General features: G+C 47.2%; 1 protein-coding gene across 1 annotated transcript in view; it reads right to left on the bottom strand.

The window, feature by feature from the left end:
• Window positions 1-24,025, bottom strand: part of LOC119449142 (facilitated trehalose transporter Tret1-like) — a 51,301-nt gene that overhangs the window by 2,495 nt on the left and 24,781 nt on the right. Inside the window, 2 exon segments of the mRNA XM_037712326.2 lie at window positions 14,625-14,820; window positions 16,939-17,184. Of these exon segments, the coding sequence (XP_037568254.2) occupies window positions 14,625-14,820; window positions 16,939-17,184 (442 nt within the window).

Genomic DNA, 24,025 nt, shown 5'->3' with positions numbered 1-24,025 from the left:
TGGCGAAATTATAAGCCGTTCATTAAAACACGCGTGTAATGAAATGCTTGCTTGAGTAATTTTTTTTGAAAAGTGCTCAACTGACCCATATTCTTCGAACTTTGCCTACATATCATCCACAACCTGCCTCATTATTTCACGAAATATAAAAAGGCGCATGACTCAAATCACCAAGGACACCTAGAAAACCTACTACGAAGCTCGTGTATAATGCATGAAAATAGGGACAAGACTACAGTTCAGTAGTTATATGCAACGCTCCTAGTTAATCCAGAAACGTAAAAGCTTCGTCACCTGTCGCATGTAAGACGTCCACTATTTCCGCGAAATGTGACCTCGATGACGGAGTTCACTGGCGAAGCTGGCAAACATAGCGTAATATGGCCATTGAACGCTTCTGAACAGTTATTAAAGGATTTTTTTACAAACGCTGTATTCGATCCACACACATTTGACTTCGCATAAAGATTTGACATTATGTTCTCCCACTTTTTGATAAATGTGACCTTGGTGCCATTTATTGATGTCACAGGTCAGCAGGCTAAATTCTACTTCGTTTGTAAAACAATTATAACGCTCCCCAGTGCTTGATCACGCAATTAATTACAAAGGCAGCAATTATTTCACACACTTTAAACTTTGTCTGAACATCACTCATAACATACCCCATAACATAACATGACCCATAACATCACTCATAACATACCCCATAACATAACGTGCCCCATTGAGTGCCCCATAACGCGCCCGTTTTTCGCATCAAATTTGAACATGTTGTAACGTAGGATTCTAACGATAATCGCAAGTAACGGATTACACGTAATGAATTACTTGTAATCATTGCATTTCTTGTTAGCTTAGTAATTGCTGAACTAAAATGTTTACTCTGTAACGCGCCCTGTAATTCAGTTACTTTTTCGGTCATGACAAGTTTACTTTATTGACGAGGCCAGCTATAACAGGCGACACAAGCTTAGGCACTTGAATTTAGTGAAAACCACAGCATACAACGCCTGCAGTGGTACCACACAGCAGTCACGTGGATGCACATGTTCAAGCAGGCAAACGCGGCACTGCATTCTCCATTTTCATGCGGAACCAGCGCCACCACGTCAGAACGCTCATATATGGCGTGTTTAGTAAAATATTTTCCATTCACGTAGGATAGTTCCTGTATTCTGTTCGAATTATTTCCCCGTACGGAGCTCCAATGTTCCAACATTACCCTTCACTCCAGAGCGAATTTTCAGCAAAGTGTCGAACAACACTTTTTCAGCAATGTGTCGAACAATAGCATTGCCTCGTGCCGTTTGCTGCTACTGCCTGGCTGCTGACTATCACAAGAAGCTCAACGCTGCTTTCACCCTATCTGTCGTCCATCAAGGCCCCACGGGACAGCGGTGGCTCACACCGACGTCACCACGACCTGAGAGCCACCGTGGCCTTTATAACGGATCATCAAACACCACCGGCTTGCGATGTGCAGCCACCATCTGCAGTGGCTGAATCGTCGCTTGTTTTAGAGCGTAAGCTGTTACCGACTCATTCTAATAGCAGTTTCGGTTCGCGTTGTTGTCCGCCGCCGCCGCGTGACCGCTATCGCCCGAAATGCGAAAAAAAGTACCCGGTCTCCGCCGGGATCAAACCCAGGCCCACTGCGTCAGAGTCGGATACTTTACCACTGAGCCACGCAAGCGCTTGCTATCAGCATCACAAGAAGACCCTATAAACGCGCACTAGGCATGCGCGCAGGCGCAGATGACCCAAGCCTCAAGCAGTATGGTGGCGCCATCTAGTTATGGCGGCTGAAAAAGCTGCATGCACAGGCGCAGACGACAAGATGCGATTCTGACGAGGCGCGCAATAAACGCGATCCCGATGTGAGATGTGCGCTACGTATTCTCGGTACCTCTTCAGTACACGTTATGGCGTCTCCTCGCAAGGTACGAACCGCTGCTGAAGAAGCGAATCGCAGAGCTCCGTGCGCGGCTACAACCAAGCATCATCGGGCTCAGCAGACTGCTGTGCAGAGAGCATTACAAACCGCAGCTCGCCGTCGACGCCGGGCGGACAGTGGACATCGTACTCGTGAAAACGAGGCGAAGAGACTGCCGCGAAGAACCTGTTGTGCGTGGTGCCGAAATTGCTACTCTTAAGCCGCTCCACCACCTTACGCTGTGACTGTGCTGCGTGTGCCGCGCATGGCGTGTGACTTTTTCGTTATACGAGTAGGTAGGCATTCGGATTCTATATGTAGTTTACATTTTTTGTAGTTTTTGGCCACTGATACCCTACTTTCTGTGTTCGTAGTTTGTTGTTCCTTGATGCGAGATGGGTGTTTATGTGTCCACGTATCGCGCGCGGATCGGCACTTTTCTCGCTCACAGTCAGCGAGTAAGGGCCGAAAACAGTTACTTCAGCTCTAAAGCAAACTTTGTACGCTCTGTTTGCCCTAAACCTTGCCTGTTACTATCCTCGTTTCTTGTTTGCTCTTGCTTTGTGCCGGAGATGTGGAGTCTAACCCTGGTCCCAAGATTCATGACGTTCTCTCCAATGTCAATTAATGCCCCACTGAAACTATGGAAATACTAAAGAAAATTCAACAAAACATCACTGGCATTGAAACTAGGGTAACAGTCATTGAGGGCACGTTGGGTGGTATACATCAAATAGAAACGAACTGCGAGGTCAATAATGACTCAGTAAAAGAAACGGAGAGGAGCATAGCCAGAGCAAATGAAGAGCTCGGTGATGTTGTTGATGACATGAATAACAGAATGCGAAGAACAACCTGCTTGTCAAGGGCCTTCCTGAAACAGAAAATGAAAACTACGCAAAAAAGTCACAGGACTGCGCGGCAAACACAGCACAGTCACAGCGTAAATTCGTTGAGCGGCTCAAGAGTAGCTACAATTTGCGCACCACGCACAACAGGGTCTTCGCAGCAGTCTGTTCGCCTTGTTTTGACGAGAACGATCTTAACTGTCCGCCCGGCGTCGACGGCGAGCTGCGGCTTGTAATGTTCTCTGCACAGCAGTCTGCTGAGCCCGCTCAAGCCTTACAACTGCAGCTTACATGTCGGGCGCGCCGTGTTTGCAGGCACCTTAACTAGATGGCGCCACGATACTGGCGGAGGCTCGGCAGCTCGGGAGCGCGTTGATTGCGCGCCTCGTCTGAATCGCATGTCGTCTCTGCGCCTGCGGACGCTGTGTTTGCAGGCATCTTACCTAGATGGCGCCACCATACTGGCGGAGCCTCGAGTCGTCTCCCCCTGCGTTTGCCTTATAGGGTATTTTCCGCGGCCCGATAGCAAGCGCTTGCGTGTCTCAGTGGTAAAGTATCCGGCTCCCACGCAGCGGGCGCGGGGTCGATCCCGGCGGGAATCGGGTACTTTTTCGTATTTCCAGCTATAGCGGTTTCGAGGCGGACGACGCGGGCGGCGGCATCATCGCGACCCGAAGCGGCTATTGGAATGAGCCCATAACAGCTTACGCTATAAAACAGTATGGTCAAAGCATTCTTTTCGGCTCACCTTAAACTAACTCTCGGAGACATAGAGCGTGCCCATAGGATTGGCCAACGCCAGTGTGGTTTAAATCGTCATGTTATCATTAAGTTTCTCAACTTCAAATCAAAAACAGATGCACAGCGCAACGCCTTCTAACTAAAGAATCTTGTCTCACCCAAAGTATGGCTGGAAGAAGACTTCTCGCCTAAGACCCAGCTGGCACGTAAAATCTTCGAGACTTTTCCAAGGAAAACCGCAAGGAAAACGAGCGTTTTAGGCTCCGTTTCAAGCAGTGCACATGGAGGATGGCACCCATTGGTACGACTCGTTGTCTAAGTCTGTCGTTCTAGTGGCTAAACAAAGCCAAGCCTTGCATGAATGACCAGCCGCAGTAGTTCACTACAAACCAACTGCGCATAACGTTACATTGCTCCTGGCAAACTTCCGAAGCCTACTTAAGAAAGTTTATATCTTAAAAACACAGACACTTACATGTGATGCCGATATCATCATCGGTACAGAAACGTGGCTGACCGGGCATATTGCTGATAATGAACTATCGTTGCCGAAGTCATTTGTTGTCTTTCGCACAGACCGAAAAGGTTCGCGGGTTGGTGGCGGAATAATTGCTGTCAAAAAGGAATTTCCAGCTGTCTCTTATTCCTATAAACTCGTCGCTTCAAATGATTTGGATTGTTACGCGTCATTGTCATGTGCACTGTGTTATTGGTTCGTGCTACCGACCTCCTGATAGGCAGCCCGATTTTATGGATCTTTTTAACGATGATATGGAACAGGACACAAATAAGTTCCCGAATGTCATACTTGTTTTGGCCGGTGATTTTAATTATCCTGCAATAGACTGCTTGACAACTTCTGTTCTGGGTAATAATAATCGCCACGCATACCTTCACTTTCTGCATACTGTACACCTTCAGAGTATTTCCCAATTGGTAAAAAACCCTACACGAGGCGAAAATATTCTAGAGCTAATATTTACTAACCATCCTGAATACGGAACCGCTCTTGTTCTCGAGGAAATACGTGACCCTAGGGCCGTTCACTGTACTCTGGAGGTACCACGCCCAAAGAAACCAATAGCAATGAAAACAATACTTGATCGTGCTCGCGCAGGTATCGCCAAAATGAATCGCATGTTCATGGCTTTTGTGGCGGAATACTTACTCAACTTCGCTAGTCGATCAGTGAACCACTACAGGTCGTTGTATAGAGACAACCTTAAAAAAGTTGATTGCTGCGTACCAAAATTAACTCTCCCGTTCAAAGCATACGATCCTTGGTTCACACGTGATGTGAAGAGAACTCTTAGCATGAAAAAACGGGCGTTTAGAAAAACTTCGACATCAAATACAAATCTATACTGGGAAAACTACAAAAGGCTAAAAATTTACAGTGACCTCCATAAATGAAGCTAAAAACAAATACTTTAACTATATACTCTTCCCAATCTGATGATTACCGACCCTGCAACATTTTGGCGGGTAATAAACCCGAAAGAAAAGCGAACCAGTGTATAACTCAAATGGGAAAATGGTCACCTACTGTCGATAGAAGAATCTGTCGAAAATTTTATACAGCATTTTGCTTCAGTTTTCTCAGAAGAGCGCCGCTACAACCTACGATGTTTGAAGTGCAAGCAATTTAGCACGATTTTGCAACTACCTCGATAACAGAAACAGGCGTAGCCCGCGCAATAGAGCCTAGAGAGGCTCCCATGCAAAACGTGCCCTGGACCGGGTGGTATCAGCGGAAAACGCTTGAAGCCAACATCAGATAATTCAGTCTTACATTTTATCACTAATATTCCAGCAGTCACTGGACACTGGGTGTCTTCCTGATGACTGGAAGATTGCGCGTGTCATCCCTTGCTTTAAATCTGGAGACAAGCACTTAGCTAACAATTACCGTCCTATATCTCTTACGTGCGTTTCCTGCAAGCTTCTTGAACATATCATTTACACTCACACAATATCTCCCATTGAATCTAATAAATTACTTTTTGAAAACAAACACGGCTTTCAGAAAAACAGATCCTGTTACACCCAGTTGTTTGAGCGAGTAACCGATTTACACAACTGCATCAATGGTTCATTTTTCATCGATGCAATTTTATTGACTTCTCTAAAGCATTCGATCGCGTTCCTCACCAACGTCTACTAACAAAACTACGTAGCCTACAGCTAGATGACAAAACATTTATGTGGATTAAGGGCTTTCTTACTGACTAACTTCAGACTGTTAAAATCAATGACTACGTATCTCACCACACGCATGTGAAGTCGGGAGTCCAACAAGGATCAGTTTTGGGACCGCTGTTATTTTTCTTCTACATAAATGATATATCGACCAACATGCAGTGTTCCATAAGTATTTTTGCAGATGACTGCATAATATATTGTTACGAAGAGTTGTGAAGAAATAGTTTTATTTACAGGAGATGGACGATGATCGGAGCGTGATCGTAGCGCAGTCCGGCCTCTCAAGCTGTTCGTTCTCTTCGTATTCTCTCTTTTTGTACCTGCCTTTCGTATCCGTTACATTTCCCCGCAAGCAGACGAAGCCCGTGGGGCGAGTCAGGATAGAAAAGCAGGGTAGAAAGGCTTCAGGCGAGCAAGATGAGTTAGCTGAGTTCTGCTTGATCGCCGACCATTGCACAGGAGGCGAGCTATTACGTAAGTGAGTTCGCTCAGGCGGTCCACAGCTACAAATGGACCTGAATATTGTGACAAAAGCTTCTGGCACAATCCACGCTTGCGTTGCGGTGTCCAAAGAAGGACCAAGTCACCTTTTTCGAACGATACTTGTACGTGATGCTCGTTGTATCGTTCTTTCGAACGACTTCCCGAGGCCAGAGTACGAAGACGAGCTATTAGAAGGGCTTCTTCGGTGAGACACAATGTCTTCGATACAGAATCCTCATTGTGCAGAACGAAGGGTAAGAAAGTGTCCAGAGCGCTTCGCGGTAATCTTATATGCAGGAGATAAAATGGGATATAGTTCGTGGTTCCGTGTTTTGCCGTGTTGTATGCGTAAGTGATGAAGGGCAGCACGTCGTCCCAGTTCTTATGATTGGAGGAGACGTACATGGCAAGCATGTTGGTCAGCGTTCTGTCTTTTCAACGAGGCCATTGATCTGTGGATGATACGGCGTGGAATGACGGAACTGTGAAGTGCACAAACGAAGTAACTCTTCAATGACATCAGCAGTGAATTGGCGACCACGGTCGCTGATTATGACACGCGGTGGGCCATGACGAAGGACCAGCGGAACGCAGTAGGAAGACCGCCGCACAAGCAGTGGTGGAAGAAGGTATGGCTGCAGTATCTGCATACCGTGTAAGATGGTCTACGCAGGCAATTATACAACGGTTCTTGTTGTTGGATAAGGGGAATGAACTCAAAAGGTCAATACCTACTTGCTCGAATGGCGTACTAGGCGGTGTCAATGGTCGAAGGGGACCCGGGGCTGCGGTGGTCGGTCGCTTGTGACGTTGGCACGTTTCACAACTAGCGCCATAGCGCTTGGTTGTTTCGTAGATCTTGGGCCAGTAAAAGAGCCCCATGCGGTGTAGCATTCGTACGAAGCCGAAATGGCCGGATGTCGCATCGTCATGCATGACGCGTAGAACGTCGGAGCGGAGACTCTCGGGGACAACCAGCAGAAAACGCGCTCCAGGCCCGGAGTAATTAGTTTTGTAGAGCAACTAATCACGAACAGTAAAACGACCGCTGCCTTGAGAACTACGGGCGGCAACAAAAAGCGGATCGAGGGTAAGATCATTTCGTTGTTCTCGCTGAAAGTCTGCCGCGACAGGCAACGTACAAGTAACAGCAGCGAGAGAGTCGTCAAAATTCTCAGCATCGCAGTCGGTAGTTGCAAGAGGAATTCGAGAGAGGCAGTCTGCGTCAGCGTGACGACGGCCACTCTTGTACGATACCACGAAGTCGTATTCCTGGAGGCGCAGCGCCCAACGTGCGAGGCGACCAGAGGGATCACGCAAACCGACCAGCCAGTATAAAGAATGATGGTCGCTGATAATCTTGAATGATCTACCGTAAATATAACACCGAAACTTCTGCACGGCGAAAACAGCTGCCAGGCATTCCTGTTCCATAAAGATATAATTGCGTTCAGATTTCCTCAGGCAACGGCTGGCATATGCGACATGTTCTGCGCCACTGTGACGTTGTACAAGCACAGCTCCTATCCCGATTCCGCTAGCATCAGTGTGAACTTCAGTCAGGCAAGATGGATCGAAGTGACGCAAGAGGGGTGCTGACGTTAGTATAAACTTCAATTGAGAGAATGATGCGGCACACACTGGTGTCCAATTGAAGGCCGCATCTTGTCGCAAAATACTTGTCAATGGGTAAACGATGTCGGCAAACCGGGGAACAAAACGACGGAAATACGAACATAGGCCAATGAATGAGCGAAGTTCTCGTGCTGACTGCGGTGGCTTGAAGGGGCTCACCGCTTCAATCTTACGAGGATCGGGTCTGACTCCATCATTGTCGACTAAGTGGCCCAGGACCAGTGTTTGGCGTTCATCAAACCGACATTTTAAAAAATTTAGAACCAGTCCAGCTTTTTCGATGCAGTCGTGAACAAGGCTGAGGCGTTCGTTATGTTCTTCAAACGTGCGGCCAAAGATTACAACATCATCGAGGTAACAGATGCATATCTCCCACTTTAGACCACGTCCATGAATCTTTAGAAGGTGGCAGGAACATTGCAAAGGCCAAAAGGCATAACATTAAATTCGAATAGGCCATCTAGAGTCACGAAAGCGGTCTCTTCCTTGTCGGCAGGATCCATAGGTATTTGCCAATACCCAGATCGCAAATTAAGTGTTGAGAAGTACGAAGCATCGTGTAGGCAATCAATGACGTCATCGATTCGCGGTAACGGATAGACATCCTTCTTTGTCACTGCGTTTAGACGTCTGTAATCACGCAGAATCTCCAGGAGCCATTTTTTTCGCACCTGGATTACTGGGGCTGCCCATGGAATAGACGACTCTTGAACGACACCTTTGTTCATCATCTCCTTGACTTGCTCTGCAATAACTTTGCGCTCGGAGGATGACACTTGGTAGGGCTTTTGGCGGATGGGGTGTTCTGAGCCGGTATCTATTCTGTGACGAGCGCGGGACGACGGTAAATGAAGGGGTGCATCTCCATGCATGAAGGCGAATGCAGCCTCATGCCTGGCAAGAACCTGTACCAGTGCTTGCCGTTCCGATGTACAGAGAGCCTGGCTGATCATGCCAAGCATTAGCTCTTCAGAATGGCGATTATCGCAAGGATAGCAAGCTGTAGAGACGTCCGCAGTTAGTGCTGTTATTCAGCTACATGCGGCTTCATCGAAGAGAGCAATTTTCATACCGCAAGGGAGGACAACCGGCGTGGAAGAACAGTTCAGCGCCCACAATGTGGCGACTGCTTTTGTCATGCACACGACAGAGCAGGGCACAAGTATACTTCTTTTAGCACAGTTTATGCGGAGAGGCCTAAATACAAGGTCAACACAATCAGCGTCAACAGTAGTTGCAGAAACACGAACGGGCGTCAGGCACCACGATGGTGGAATCACTTCATCAAAAACGTTGAGTGTGTCAGTGTCCCTGTCTTCACCACGCGAGCTTTGTTCGGGATGTGCGGATATAAATAACTTGTTCAACGATATTTTGCCACAACCACAGTCCACGGAAGCACCGCATTGTTCAAGAAAATCGATACCAAGAATAACATCGTGCGAACAACCAGAAAGAACAAGGAATTCCGACACAAACACTTTCCCAGCCAACAAAACACTCACAGCACAAACACCAAGGGGATGAAGCCACTCGCCGCCTACTCCACGAAAGGTAATACCATCGTTCCAAGAAAACATAACTTTATGGCCTAGACGGTTTTTGAAGCGAGGCTCATCGCAGACACACCTGCCCCAGTATAAACTAACGCCATGGTCGGTATTCCGTCAGTCAACACATTCACTGTGTTTTTGTGCCTCACAACAGGCAGAGGTATTTCTTGCAGAGACCGTCTGGCGACCTCACCTCCATTGGCTGCGGATGCTAGTTTCCCGACGGTGGTGAGGAAGAACGGCGCCGAGGGGATGGAGAGCGACGGGGACGGTTATTTGGTGGCGTCACACTGCGCTCAGATGCTGGCGAATCGCTGCGTCTGGTCGCGTGCGAGAAGCGGTCCATTGGAAACAAATCGGTCGTCCGCAAGTCATATGAAGTACGGGTTCCGGGTGGAGAGAACATCGGTGGTGTCCTTCGGGATTGACCGCCTTGGCGACAACACCGAGCTATATGGCCTGTTGAACCGCAGTTGTAGCACACGGGAGGGTCGCGGTTGAAAGCGTCTTCCTGGAAGTGAATGCTAGGCTGCTGCGGGCGGCGAGAAAGTTCGTTGTCATGTGGATAATGCGTCTCTGCTGCTCGCTGAAATCCGTTATATCGGTCATAAGTCACGTCGTGGTAGTAGGGCGGGTGCTGTTCTTGTCGCGGCCTGACAGAAGTCACAGGGCTTCGGGGGTAAAAACGCGGCTGTTCTCGTTGTGGCTGAGCGTCATAAGTAGGGCCTCTGTCGTAGAGACGTGGCTTCTGTCGGGGCGCGAGCTCATAATCCTCAATGCCCCTCATCGCAGGATATGGGGAGAAGGATGCCACGTTTGGCTCGAAATCTGGTGGTAGGAGGAAGCTGTGAGTGCCTGGGTGTGTCACTTGCGCGTGCAGGCTGAGCTCTTCCCGAACTATTTCTCGGATCGTTGATGCAAGATTGAGGGGCTGGTTGCTCTCTACGCTTGCAACTGTCGTCACATTGGCTAGCCTGTCAAACTTCGACGTGATGCGCCTCGTTTTCAGTTGCTCGAAAGCGCGACAGTGCCGAATGATGTCGGCGACGGAAGCGATGAAGCGATATTTGCGATGAAGAAACTGTAAGCATCCTCAGCAATTTCTTTTACGATGTGCCTGACTTCGTATTCCTCAGACATTCCAGAATCTACCATCCTACACAGTTTTATTACGGCAACAATGTAGGTCGTGCAGGTTTCGCCTGGCACTTGCGCGCGTTGCAGTAGCGTCTGTTCTGCCCTTTTCTTTTTCGTCGCGGAGTGCCTGAAGCGGACAAAGTGGGACACGCACTGAAAGGCATAGCCGATGACGCATTCATTCTGCTACTGTGTAAGAACTGCTCTACAGTGGAGTCGGTCATCGCTGAATGTCGTCGTTTTGAGCAGGCCAAAAGTCAACGTATCACCCACCGCTTCAACCGACTTCCCAATACGGCTGCCACGCCATCGTCGTCGTCATCGTCCAAGCACCGACCACAGGATCGCCGCTCGTGACAAAATTATCGGCATGAGGAAGGACTGACTTATTTTTGGCCCGAAAGATAACTGCTTTTGTTTTATTTTCGTTGATCTTCATAGAGTCACATGAGGACCAATGTTGTAGCTGAACTATAGTATCATTAGAATTTGAGATAAGGTGATCGATGTTACCAACAGAAAAAATATGGTACTGTCATCTGCATGTATAATAAATTTGGAATTCTGACTAATATTAACAATGTCATTTTATATAGGGTAAATAGCAAGGGCCCCAATATGCTACCTGGTGGGACACCACAAAGCAGTGGAAGAACTTGTGATCGTGAGTTATTGATTTGGACAACTTGTCACCGATGGGATAAATATGAACGCAATAAATGTAACCCACACCCACGTATACCATAAATATACAACTTATCTCGCAGAACTTCATGATTCACTGTCAAAAGCCTTGGAGAAGTCGAGAAATGAGCCAATGACTATTTTCTTGCTTTCAAATTGTGTTAAGAAATATTCCTTTTGTGGTGTCCCAACAGGCAGCATATTGGGGCCCTTGCTATTTACCGTATATAAAATAACATTATTAATATTAGTCAGAATGCCAAATTTGTTATACATGCAGATGACACTACCATATTTTTTCTGGTGGTAACATCGATCACCTTATCTCAAATTGTAATGATACAAGGCTAATTACGTTCACACGTTCTTCCGGAACCCGAATTTGTGAGGTATTATTACATTGGAGCTTTCAACGAAGTTCAAGACCCTACAGTAAATTATTTCTCTCGAGAGCATTTGAAAAAAATGGCAAAATTGATACCGGTCGGTAATTACTTAAGTCATTTCGATTCCCTTTTTTTATAGAGCACTACTAATTTGGCAATTTCCATTTTTATTGGAAATTTTGATGTAGTCAGACAGATATTAAATGTATTCGCAAGAACTGGGGCAATTAGGTCTGCGACATATTTCACAGGTCTTATTTGAATGGCATCGGTATCTCTACTGCTGCTGCTGTTGTTGCTTGATAGGTAACTTCCTACTTTTCTTGTGGAGAACCTAGGTAGCTGCGATATCCACAAGGTTTCCTCGTTTCCCTGAAACCGCCCCGAAACACGACCAGTCGTCCTTAAGGAGGCCTTCGCAGGTTGTTGGGCACAATGCCAGTCAATTACCCGACGCCTTCGTTCGTTACAGCCTTGGCGCATGTCTGCTAAGCTGCTTAAGCGGCGAGCCGCGTGGTGGTTCGGTGCGTTGCCGGACTCTTATAACACAGACTCGACTGCTTCACACACTTCAATTCCTTCACTCAACCTCGGCATGCGTTTGCCACGCCTACTATGTGCGCATAGTCTGAAACCCCCGTAGCAGACGAAACCAAAGCGAGCCGACTAAATCTACCGCTTGCCTATCACGTGAGTGCCTATTACACATCATCCCATTCCTCTAAACCTTTATGACTCGGCTTCAAGATTCTCACGTGACGCTCCCTCCTACTTTTTCCTTCCTCCATGGAACTTGGGCTCTACATACAACAGCGCAGCAGCGTGAGATTTCCCTCTAGCTAATATTGTGAGAAACTCTCATGTTGCAGAAAAAAACGCGTCTCTGGATTCCCGGTCGCCGTCCTCGCCAGAGCCACGCACGCGCCATTGAACTAGAACAAAATAGCCTTCTTGCGCTTCGAGTGTCCGTATAATTGTCATCGCAATACTAATCTAAATCAAAATGACAGTCAGCGAAAAGTTAACCTGTCGCAGGTTGGAGCCGAACCCACAGGATTCGAATTACGCACAAGGTTCTATAGGATTAAGCTTCCCCGGGACTATCCACCCATCCATTTTCTTGAGTATTTGCGCGTATATGTACAAGATTAACCATGACTGTGTTGCGCAACCCCGCAAATGGCCGAGGCATGGAATTCAAACATTCCACCTGCGTTAAGTTACCTTTTCGTCCACTATAATTTTCTCTACGTTGTTATTTCTACATTTCAATTAAACATTGCAATTAATTTGGTCTGATTTCTCTGGATTCACTGTCTGTTACTCCGTATTTTGCGACTAACAAAAATAATAACCAACCACGGTGCACTATGCGTGCGTGCACACACACACACACGCCACATAAACACACGCGTACAATTAACTTCACTTGCACATCGCCCATAATCAAAGCCACCTAGATATCAGAAAGTCTGTACAACCTGCTTTATGGCGTCATGCTAATACGGCCAAAATTTTTATTACCAAGCCCAGCGTGACGTGAAAGTCACCATGGCTTACTCGGCAGCATTCCCATTAGATTCTATGACAGTTGGCCTTATTAGCATGACGTCATAAAGCAGTGTTGAGACCTTGTACTATATAGAAGGCTTTGCCTTCATGCTCCCTCTTCCCTTTTTTTTCATTATTCACTATCCCTAAATTTCGCCTTCATGGCAGGAACAGTTGTCAGATAACAGCGGGTTAAATTCTCCGTCGCTCGTAAAATACTTATTACGCAATGGTGCGCGTCCACATATTGGGAAAGCCGTAATTAACCCAGTCTTTAAACTATGCCTAGGCATAAACTTCAAACTTCCCCTTAGTGTCACCAAATATAAACAGGGTATCTCTTTAGCTTCACCGAGGACCGCAGCAAATTATATTACGAACCTCGTATTATGCATGAAAATAGGAAGGAAGGGCCCATAGTTACAGTGAAGGCGCATACCTAGAAATGGTAAAGTTTCACCGCGTATTGCTCTTATATAAATGCTGACACAAATGTGCCATTACCCGCCTTTTCTTTTAATTAGGTAGCTCTCTGTTTTGTAATTGCGGTACCAAACCTAATTTCCAAGAGAGAGCGTCATTGATAATTAATTACGGCACTATTGAGACGATCCGTTCGAGACATTGGTCAAGCGCAGCGGCGCTTCGGACCTGAAGGAGGAGTTTCCTCAGATCACCGTAAGGGGAAGTGGTGGTCAGCGTGGTGATCACAGACAACTCAAGAGCCCGCAAGTCACCCCGCTGTGCCAGTACCGAAAGCTGCTTAATTGGCCCTCCCAATTGTTCGCTTTTCTTGGAAACGCAGGGAGACCCGCCCTCCCCTCTTGTCCTTTGGTGTATTGAATGGACTCAGATTTTTTTCGTTTTTTTTTTTGTCAGCGCAGTTGTAATGTGCGTCTACGCGTCATGGTACCACGCGACCACCACGTAAAGTTTCGGTGACATGATATGTCTTCCTTTCCACTTCCGAAGCCGCGCTGCTCTGGTTCCGTGTGTTGGACTGCCCCTATTAACAGGTAACACACTAGTTGCACTCTCGGGAAATCAAGGCCACATAACGTTATTCCTGGCTGGATGGCTTTCCAATAAAGCAATGAGAAGGAGACAAAATTTGACAGTAGTCCTTGAACATTCCCCCCGTTCTTTACCCAAAGGTAAACTCAGTCGAACCTAGAGTTCTCCCGTTACAATACCAAAAATTGCAGATAACGGCTACCTAACACTTTCGAGTACTTTCAGAAGACATGTTTTGCGAAGTCTAATTCATCCATACACATTAAACTTCGCATGCACCTCGGCCATAATACTCGTCCCTATTTCATAGCCGGTCGCTCGACAACCGTCCTTCACGCTGCACAGCTTCTTTTTGGCTTAGCTGTTCCCTGAAAGTCACTTCAGAGGACACGTAACTGGTCATACATCACGCGTCAAAAGAAAGGTGGTGAGGTGAGCCGCGGTCCGCACTTACCGACCATGTAGAAGGCAACGAGGAGCACGGGTATCCGGTCGAGCACATCGCGTTCGCGGTCTTCGCTCTCCGTGCTTACGTGAGCCACGGCGCCCATTGCTATCAGCGCAAACACGCACATGTGCGATGACACAAGCAGCAGACGCCTGCGGGTCACCATGTCCATCATGGCAACGGCCACCATGGTAGCGAACACCTGCGCGCCGATCGGGGTCGCCCCGTAAGTTTACTCTATTACCGAAACCGAAAAAGAAAGAAAACATCAATGCAACGAGATAAGTAAATGTGATAGCCTTTTGCTTGTTGCACTCACAAGCAGCGCGCCGCAGGGTGTTCTACTCGACCAACATGTCCGCCGCTGGTGCCATAACCTCGTCGCGAGTGTCGCCTTTAACTGCGAAGCATCTTTAGTCTCTTTCAAGGCAGCTTTGCAGTAAGTTGGTTCCTGTCTTGCTTCGCTTCAGGCATCTTGTGCTACCTGTGCTATATGGCAAGACCGTACGAGGATCGATCAGGCAACACAGCACCCGGACAATGCTATATCAGGCCACCAGAATCATGCATACTCCTCTAGTGCCGATGCCAACAGGCACTTTGAGACTATTGGACACGTCGCTTAGCAACAATATGCTGAAAAAAAGAAAACAAGGCCTCATGCGCACACGCGCCATAAGCGAAGAAACGGCAAGCGCCGAAAAAAGAAACTGTCGTCCGCGTGCATTCTATCGCATAACATCAGTTGCATTATAAGGGCGAGAGCGCCAATTTCCCGCATATTGTACCGTCTTTACAGGATCGGTCCAGGTTGTCACGAAGCAGGTTATAACATTTCTTCCACGGAGTTCAATAAATCAGCAGTCGCCTTGCTGATATCGCCACAAAAACGCTCCCCTAAAACCGGCAGTTGCTGCTTTACATGAACATTCTGCTCTACCTGGTAACGCTTTGCACAACACCAAACGATGCTGTTTAGCCAGCTACCTGCAAAATACTTCGCTTAACGTCAATTCCTACCGTGCATGGGATAAGCATAGTTTATTTTTGTGGGTAGAATGGGAGAACTGGCGCCATTGTGATGCGCAGTGCGACTCGTTCGAGAAGATTGGAACGTTACGAGAGTGGACCCTTGAACGAGCGCTGCGGAAGCAATATAGTACAATTCAGTCGCCGTTTCTTCAACGCTGATCTCCATGAACAAGATAATAAGACTTAAGGATGATGGTGGAACGCCACAGCCGGCGTCGATACCACGTGGAAGAAGGCTATTGGCGAGGGTGTACCGGCCACAAACGGCTGCTGTTACTGTGTTGGCACGATATGTGACATGTGAGTGGTGAATCTCAAACTTGTCCAGGCTATTCAACGTGCCTTGTATTGCAATAGCAATTATATGGACACTCCAAGCGCATTTATGCCGTCACTGTGATGTTCCGCACAAAGTCCATGGCCGATAACACCGTCGCTGCGCCCCGTATGCTGCATGTGCGAGTGAAAGCGCGCGAGGGGAGCCGGCGATCGCTGCTCAGTTCAGCGTGCAAGAGAGTAAAGATGAAAGGAAACGCGCCGCCTTCCGTTGCGCGAAATGCCGTGGGGGTATGGGACCGTGGGAGAGGGTGCGGGGGCGGCGTTGTTCTCCGACAGCAACTGCGTATTTCGCGACCGCGCGCATCGGGAGCCGACCATCGCGGCTCAATGTCGCGCGCGCAGGGAGGGAAGCGGGGGCGTTGTTTACTCGGGCACCAACTGTGTACTTTGCACAGCCGCGCGTGGTCGCGTGCGCGTTATTTTGAAAGAGATCTGTAGGCGGCACATATGTTTGTGCGCGCGGCGTTCTCGTCGTTCAGTTTACGTTGAAGCGATACAGAGCACGAAGGTCATTTATCTCGCTGCTGCTGCCGCGCCTCCTGACACCAGCGTTTTGATAGCGAGTGTCCGCGATCATCGAGCGTGATGTGTTCGTGTTTGCCAGTGCGCATTGATAGCATGCTTGTTAATTTAGTTAGTAAGCGAATAGTTCCACGTTTATACAGCCGATAAAGCTACTATCCTCACTTCGTATAGCTGTCTACTAATTTGCTTTCGCAATCGATGCTTCATCTTTCGGGCGAATCTGCGGCTTTTTTGCTCACATGATAAGAGAGAGCCATGCATCAGGTGTCCTGGCATCATTAACTACATTGGGAGCGCGTGCCAAGCCGTAGCACTACCTTCAAGAGCTCTGGGAATCCGGTATCTTGCCGGCCCTGCGGTCCTATCGCAGCGGCAAGCGATTGATTATGCTGGTGACCTCTACATTCTTGTCAGTCACACTCACCTGCAGAGTGGCAATGAGAATTGAGCAATCCGCCTCCTTAATGCTCAAGCCGGCGTCGGCGAACAGGTTGAACGTGTAGAAGATGATCATGTTGATTCCTGAGAACTGCTGCAGGAAGTTGACTTGCGCGGCTAGCAGTACGTGCGCCGGCGGGAGTGGCGCTGTCACGTACACCATCTCGATCGCCATGCACTCCTCTTCGGCTCGGGCTCCTCGAAGTTGAAATAGGCACTCGAGCGCGTCGGCCTGCGTAGTCGTTCGTCGTACAATGCCTGCCCCTGTGGTGACCGCTAGCGCACCTCACAGCTACCGAAATGCATCTCGCGCAGCCGCGCAACAGCCGAAGCTGACACAAGGTCGATCCACATAGGTCGCGAAGCTTCGGGCGAAAAGCGGTTCAGAACCAATTGTCACCGACATCAGCAAGGGTGGTTATGGGAGCAGCGATTGAAGCGCGACTATGTTTGGGGGGAATAAACACTGGGAAAGAAAAAAAGCGTTTTTAAATTAAAGCGAGACGCAGTTAGATTCATTCAACGAAAATAAAATTCCTAATTCATTTTATATATGCATGGCGAGAAAAGATACAACGGTATTTTACTAGATCATTATCAATATATACCTTTTTTCAGGGCCCACCGTGAGAGCGCCCATCGATAGCGGTGGGCGTTGACGCCGCTATCACTTGCAATGCCATGCAACTCTTGGAGTGCGTGGAAAGGCGCGCTCGTAAAGTTCACCTGTTACAATACGCCCCCCTCACATGTGTTGTGTTGCATGTCGACGTTTGCCTGAATTAGGTGACGCGGGTAGTTTTATTGTTTCTTAACCTGTGCAGTCAAAAGTAATAGTAGCGACCGTCAGATACTTGTTTACTTAGTTGTTTTCGCGCAACAGCGCTGGCCGACGGGCTTGGCGTCCGACGAAAGGACGAGCACTCAACGCAATCTACGCCCAAAGTGTTCGTCGGCCTCCTAAGAAAGTATGTTCTGTGCAGCGATGCGATTTCGACACCCGTACGGCTGATCTTTTCCGGCATCACTTTTCGCGCTGAAAACTCGGAACGCCCATGAAGTCGAATGGCGGGGCATTCGAATATACAGCTCTAATGGCAGGCCTCCGAAAACAAATTTCGCGCCTATGAGAACAAAATGACGTCACTTCTGTTTTTGACGGATATGACGTCTAATTATTTTTTCTTCCGCCGGAAGTGTTCCCTCCTCACACAGATGGCGCTAAGCCCCATGAACCGCCGGTAAGCAACCATGTTCTGAACGTATGGGCTTCTATGGAAGCTTCGCTACCAGGTATATCTACCTTGGCTGACACGCATAGAGGCGGGGCGATTGTGCTTATAACTCCATTATTACTTTGTTTAGCGCAAAACAACGGGCGCAAGAAAGACGACAGGACAAGGTGCTACTCTCAACTGACATCACTTTATTGCGTCACTCCTTTATAGACAGCAAATTCAGAAGAACATGCCCAGCATCCACGACAACATCCGGTCACCAGAGCGCACTCATGTGACAGAATCCAGAAAACACTATTAAGCGCTGTACTAGGGTAAAGAAGGCACACTAATGCACTGTGAACCCAGTGACTGTATGAAAAAAGCTTCCGATAATTCTCGGGCGGTGGTAGCACGGCTATTTTTCAATAATCGTAGTATCATGAAACATAGCTTTGCACTTGCATATTTTACAATCTTGAGCTAAATGGGAACCTGTACCTGTTGGTATGGATGGCTCATGTTCTCTAAGGCGCTCGTTAACACAGCTGCCTGACTGCCCTACATACACTTTGCCACATGACAGCGGAATCTTATATACCACACCGACGCTGCAGTCTACAAGCCTCACCTGGTTCGTTTCACAATCTGGTTTTTTACTTGTTTTATAGCTGCACAACATTGACAGTTTCTGAGGAGCAGAAAACAGTACTGGAATTTTGTATCTAGTGGCGGCATTCTTTAGATTGTGAGCCACTCTATAACAATACGGCATAACTTCAGGCCTCTTCGTTTGTGTAACACAGTTACTTTTGTGACGCTTTCCTTTCAGTTTCTGAAGAAATACCTTAGAGCCTGACATCACCACCACACTTGGGTAACCCGCAGCCTTCAGCCTATTTAACTGTGCAATAAAACTCTGGTTCGCAGTGTGATGACACGATTTCATTAACGAAGATTCTAGACACATGGAATATTAATTCGCACTAACTAGCCCACCAATGCATTGTGCTGAACTATCTTTCTTCTACTGTGGGCCCTGATCTTTGTGTGTGTGTCATCTCCTGAACCTGCTGTTCTGGGCAGTCACATAGCGTTTGCTGTGTTCCGTGCAAGAATGCTTTCGTTCTGAATGAAGAATGGACACGTTCCTCAAGAAGTGGCTGTTCTGTTCGGGAGAGTAAAGCCTTCCGTTGGTCACGAACGGCGAAAGTGTCAGATTCTATTCTGAAATCTGGTGTCAGGTACGTCTTCTGTACGACTGGTCGAAGGCCATGTGCTACTCGCGGGACGCTTCTATTGTGGCCGAGAGCAATTTTTGTTTCTACAGACGTCTATCAGCTCAGACGACAAAAATCTGGTGGACACAGTTGTTGTTACTCCTCTGGTTCCGACCCTGCGCAGAAACGAAAAAAAAAACACAACCTGTCACCTCTGAATTTCAGGTACTCGATGACGTCAGGCTTCCTGATAAAGTTGCAGAATTGCTAAAGAATGGGCCGAAGTTTAGCATGGAACCAATAATTCCTGCACATCAACTGCTGGCCTTAAACAGGAGCATCGCAAGGAAAGCAGAACTAGAAGGCCAAGAACGGTGTCTCCTGGATGGAGTGGATTGCCTTCGTAGGACCGTCAACAAGAACGCACCACTTCGACAGCTGTGATGAAGAGAGTAGTATTTTTCTTTAGAGGCAATGAACTTCGGTTGTTACTGATTGACAAGGAGATTGGTTTCGTGATTTTTCAATGAATCACCAACTCGCCCAAGCTTCCACGTTAAGCCGCTTCTATGTTGGGAAATATAGGCCTCACCAAGATTGTGAAAGCTGTCAAACAATCTAAGTTGCTTGCTTTAGAGGGTTTTTTTTACTGGAAAAACGCACAAACAGGATGTGCCATTCCGTAGAATATTCAGTCATAACAACTGTTGGCAGGTTTTCGTTAGCCGTTTATTGCAAAGCAGTTGAAGTATTTAACTATTGAGGACCCTCATGGCATAAAGAATTTTTTTGATGTTGTTTCCTTTCTGGAAGACAACCAATCAGTAGCCGACATTTTTTCAGTGGACGTCGCAGATCTTTATTACTCAATACCGCACGATGCGCTATTTCGTAGTGCGATGACGTGCATGGAACAAAGTGGCGAAGTATATTTTCGCAATGCAACCTGGTTGTCCTCGGAAAATTTCTTGTCCATTCTCTAATTTTATCTAAGTGCAACTTTTATCTGGTTCCAAAATAAGCTATTTAGTCAAAAAATGGTCTGTATAATGGTTCATGTGTAGCGCCTGCTCTCTGTAAGATTTTTTTTATCGTTTGTCGACCGCGCTCTTAGGAGTGCTTTAGACAATGACTTGGTTCAAATTTTTAGATATCTTGACAATTTTCTTCTTGTGATAAAACAGACTAACAACGAATGCCTCGTTACGGTAGCTGATATTTTAACTCTGTTCACTGACAATAGCAAAGTTTTAACTTTCCCACATGAGATGTCTACGAACTGTAAATTGCAGTTTCGAGATTTGTAGCTATCCTTACAAACAAGTCACGCCTGTTGGATGTACTCGCCAGTGCACTTATTCAAACTATTACCTTATGCGTCCGCGCACTCAAAGATTTTGAAATGCGCCATTGCTTTGATGCGTCTAGAATCTTCGTTAATGAAATCACGTGTTACGCCTCAACCTGGACAAGCACATATACTGGATGTTTACAACGAGGCGGTCAATTCATCAGCTCAAGCACCGACAGCGGCCGGGCGTGTCATAGACTGTGACGCGTTAGCAAAGGAGCTCGCATCGAATTAACAACAACCACCACCATCCATGGATACGGTAATTACCGTGAAGATCTCTACCTAATCCCGACAAGAGGGCTGTCCCGTAGAGCGCGCTAATTGATGAAAGGGGCCATCGTCGTCCAAAACCGTGGGAACAGCTTCAAGCTTAGTTTCCCAGATGGCCACGCAAATTCAGGAATGCTGCGGTGGGGGTGCGTCATTGGAGGCGGGCCCGACGGAACGGTGCGTCAACATGGGAGGGGTGTTGGTACCGATTCAACGATTGGAATTGGCCGAGCTACCGACAGCACATTCCCCAGTTCAGTCTACTATAGGGAAGGCGACGGTATTAAATGTGAAGACGTCTGGTGCAGTCGTAGTGGTTCTGACGTGGCCTGATGTGAGCTCAGACGTTTAATATGCTTCTGATGGAGTGTGCTTCCGTACCAGGGGGGGGGGGGGCAGTGTAAATAATGTATATTAAATCATTTTTCCTGCATTCCTACTACCCAATGTCTTCATGGATGGTCTTGGTGGATTCTTGGCCCAAATGCCACCTCGAGCCGCAACATGTGTCAACACACGGCGAACCAGAGTTTCAGTGAACAGTTAAATAGGCAACAGGCTGCGGGTTACCCAAATGTGGTGGTGACGTCAGTCTCTGAGGTATTGCTTCAGAAATTGAAAGAAAAGCATCACAAAAGTAACTGTGTTACACAAAAGAGGCCTGAAGTTATGCCTTATTGCCTTAGAGTGGCTCACAATCTAAAGAATGCCGCCACTAGATACAAAATCCCAGTAGTGTTTTCTGCTCCTCAGAAACTGTCAATATTGTGCAGCCGTATTTAGAAAACAAGTAAAAAACCACATTGTGAAATGAACCACGTGAAGGTTGTAGATTGCAGCGTCGGTGTGGTATATAAGATTCCGCTGTCATGTGGCAAAGTGTATGTAGGGCAGTCAGGCAGCTGTGTTAACGAGCGCCTTAGAGAACACGAGCGATCTATACCGACAGGTACAGGTTTCCATTCAGCTCTACATAGTAAATTCTGCAAGTGCAAAGCTATGTTTCATGATACTACGATTATTGAAAAATAGCAGTGATACCATCGGAAGCTTTTTTCATAGTCACTGGGTCCGCAGTGCATTAGTGTGCCTTATGTAACCTTGTAGTATAGCGCTGAATAATGCTTTTTTGGATTCTGTCACATGAGTGCGCTCTGGTCATCGGATGTTGTGGTGCTCACTGCGCATGTTCTTCTAGATTCTGCTCTCTATAAAGGAGTGACGCAATAAAATGATGTCATTTGAGAGTAGTGCCTTGTCCTGTCGTCTTTCTTGTGTCCGTTGTTTTGCGCTAAACAAAGTAATTGTGGATTTGCACGTAGCCAGCCAACGCATTGTGCTGTGTTTATAACTGTTTGGTGGCGCGTGAAGTGTTCTAGCCACCTTACCATGACAGTTCAATTGACGCGACAGAATACAAGGAGCATGTTATGTAGCTGGAAAGTGCGTGCAGTGAGGCAATGAGGCGCCCACTTGTGGCGCTATTAATTTTTTACTCTACTCCTTTAAATTTGTAGGAAGGTTCCAATCACATTTTTACCAGTTTAGTAAAGCAACCGTCGTTCAGTCATTCAGAAACATTATTGTAGCCGTGTTGTCTTGAACCTACCACCCCGTCCCCTCCCTCACCGAAAAAAAAAAACCGGCTCTGGCAATTTGCTATGATTGCAAGTGCACTATGTGTTTTAACGTTGGCATTCGGCGTTCGGGTGAATATCATCATGTGGTTTGTTAAAAACCGAGGCGTCGTGAATGTGGTCGACGTAGCACAGCTAGGGGTGTTCGAATAGCGAAATCTTCGAATCGGTTTGAATACAAATATTCGAGAGAAAACTCATTCGAAAAATTGGGAGGACGACGCTTGAGCTTCGTCTGTAAGAGTGGAACGCGATAGCATTGAAAGATCCCTCACTGTTTTGTGTCAGGCTTCCCGGCAACTGCATTTTTCCGCCGACGAGGTGAGCCCCATCTAGATGTCGTTTTTGCAAGGACAACGAAATGCTGGAAAAGGGTGTTTGCGTTTGAGTTCCCACCGAACAGAATTAAGTTTTCTTGTATATTCAAATTACAATCCGGCGCTATCATGCATGTCCAGGTTGTGGCTAAGTCGTACTTTACGAATTTTCTGACGCATTTTACTTTGACAAATTCAATTAGTTCACAAGCGCCTCTGTGCCACGTGGAGGGCCTGCGTGGTCGGGGTGGTTCGGCATAATTTTCTTGGCCGCGGACGCCGCAAGCCGACACCGAAACCAGATTCTGTGCGAGACGGGGCCCTCAACTCTATCCCATTAATATCGACTCAAATACCGAGTATTGAAAATTTCTAAAAACTGTGAAATGAGGTCAATGGAGTTCGTTTGACAACAAACAGCTTGTTCACGTTGACACATGTACTGCCGTTAACAACTGGATGACAGGTCAGCTGAGAAGTTTGTAAATGAGAAACAAAGGAAAGTACAATCATATATGCTGCACCATGACGTCCATATTAATAAAAAAAGGAATAACACATCCCAGATGCATACATAGAGCGCAGTGCTCGCTGAAGGACCTAAGGGCAACATAGTGCAGTGCTCGTTGAAGAACCTAAGGGCAATACTGCATTGTTCTGAAGCAATCCAGACATGGTGAGATCGATCAAATAATAGATTGGTCTGTCTAATTAGAGACAGCGAATCCGTAGGCTACCTAAAGTGAGCAATGCTTGCGCAGCGGCCGGTGACTATTGTTCGTAAGTGGCATCCTCCGTGTGTTTATTCAGCAACTGGATCGTCTTCGCAACGACCACCAGTTCTCCTTCACCCGAACCATTCAGATATGAGTCTCGATATGCATAAGCCTTACTCACTGTAGACAGCAATAATTGTCGCTGTCTTCGATAGTATTCGTACAGAACGAGTATTCTACACCTTCGAATAGTGGATTTTCGAATCGATTATGGATCGAGAAGTGAAGACCATTCGAGTCGTATGCAAAGTTTCGACTATCGCACACCCCTAAAGACAGTGA

This window comes from Dermacentor silvarum, chromosome 4, assembly GCF_013339745.2.
Source record: "Dermacentor silvarum isolate Dsil-2018 chromosome 4, BIME_Dsil_1.4, whole genome shotgun sequence".
NCBI lineage: Eukaryota > Metazoa > Arthropoda > Arachnida > Ixodida > Ixodidae > Dermacentor > Dermacentor silvarum.
The sequence above is the reverse complement of the archived record's forward strand: the minus strand, read 5'-3'. Positions and strand labels throughout refer to the sequence as shown.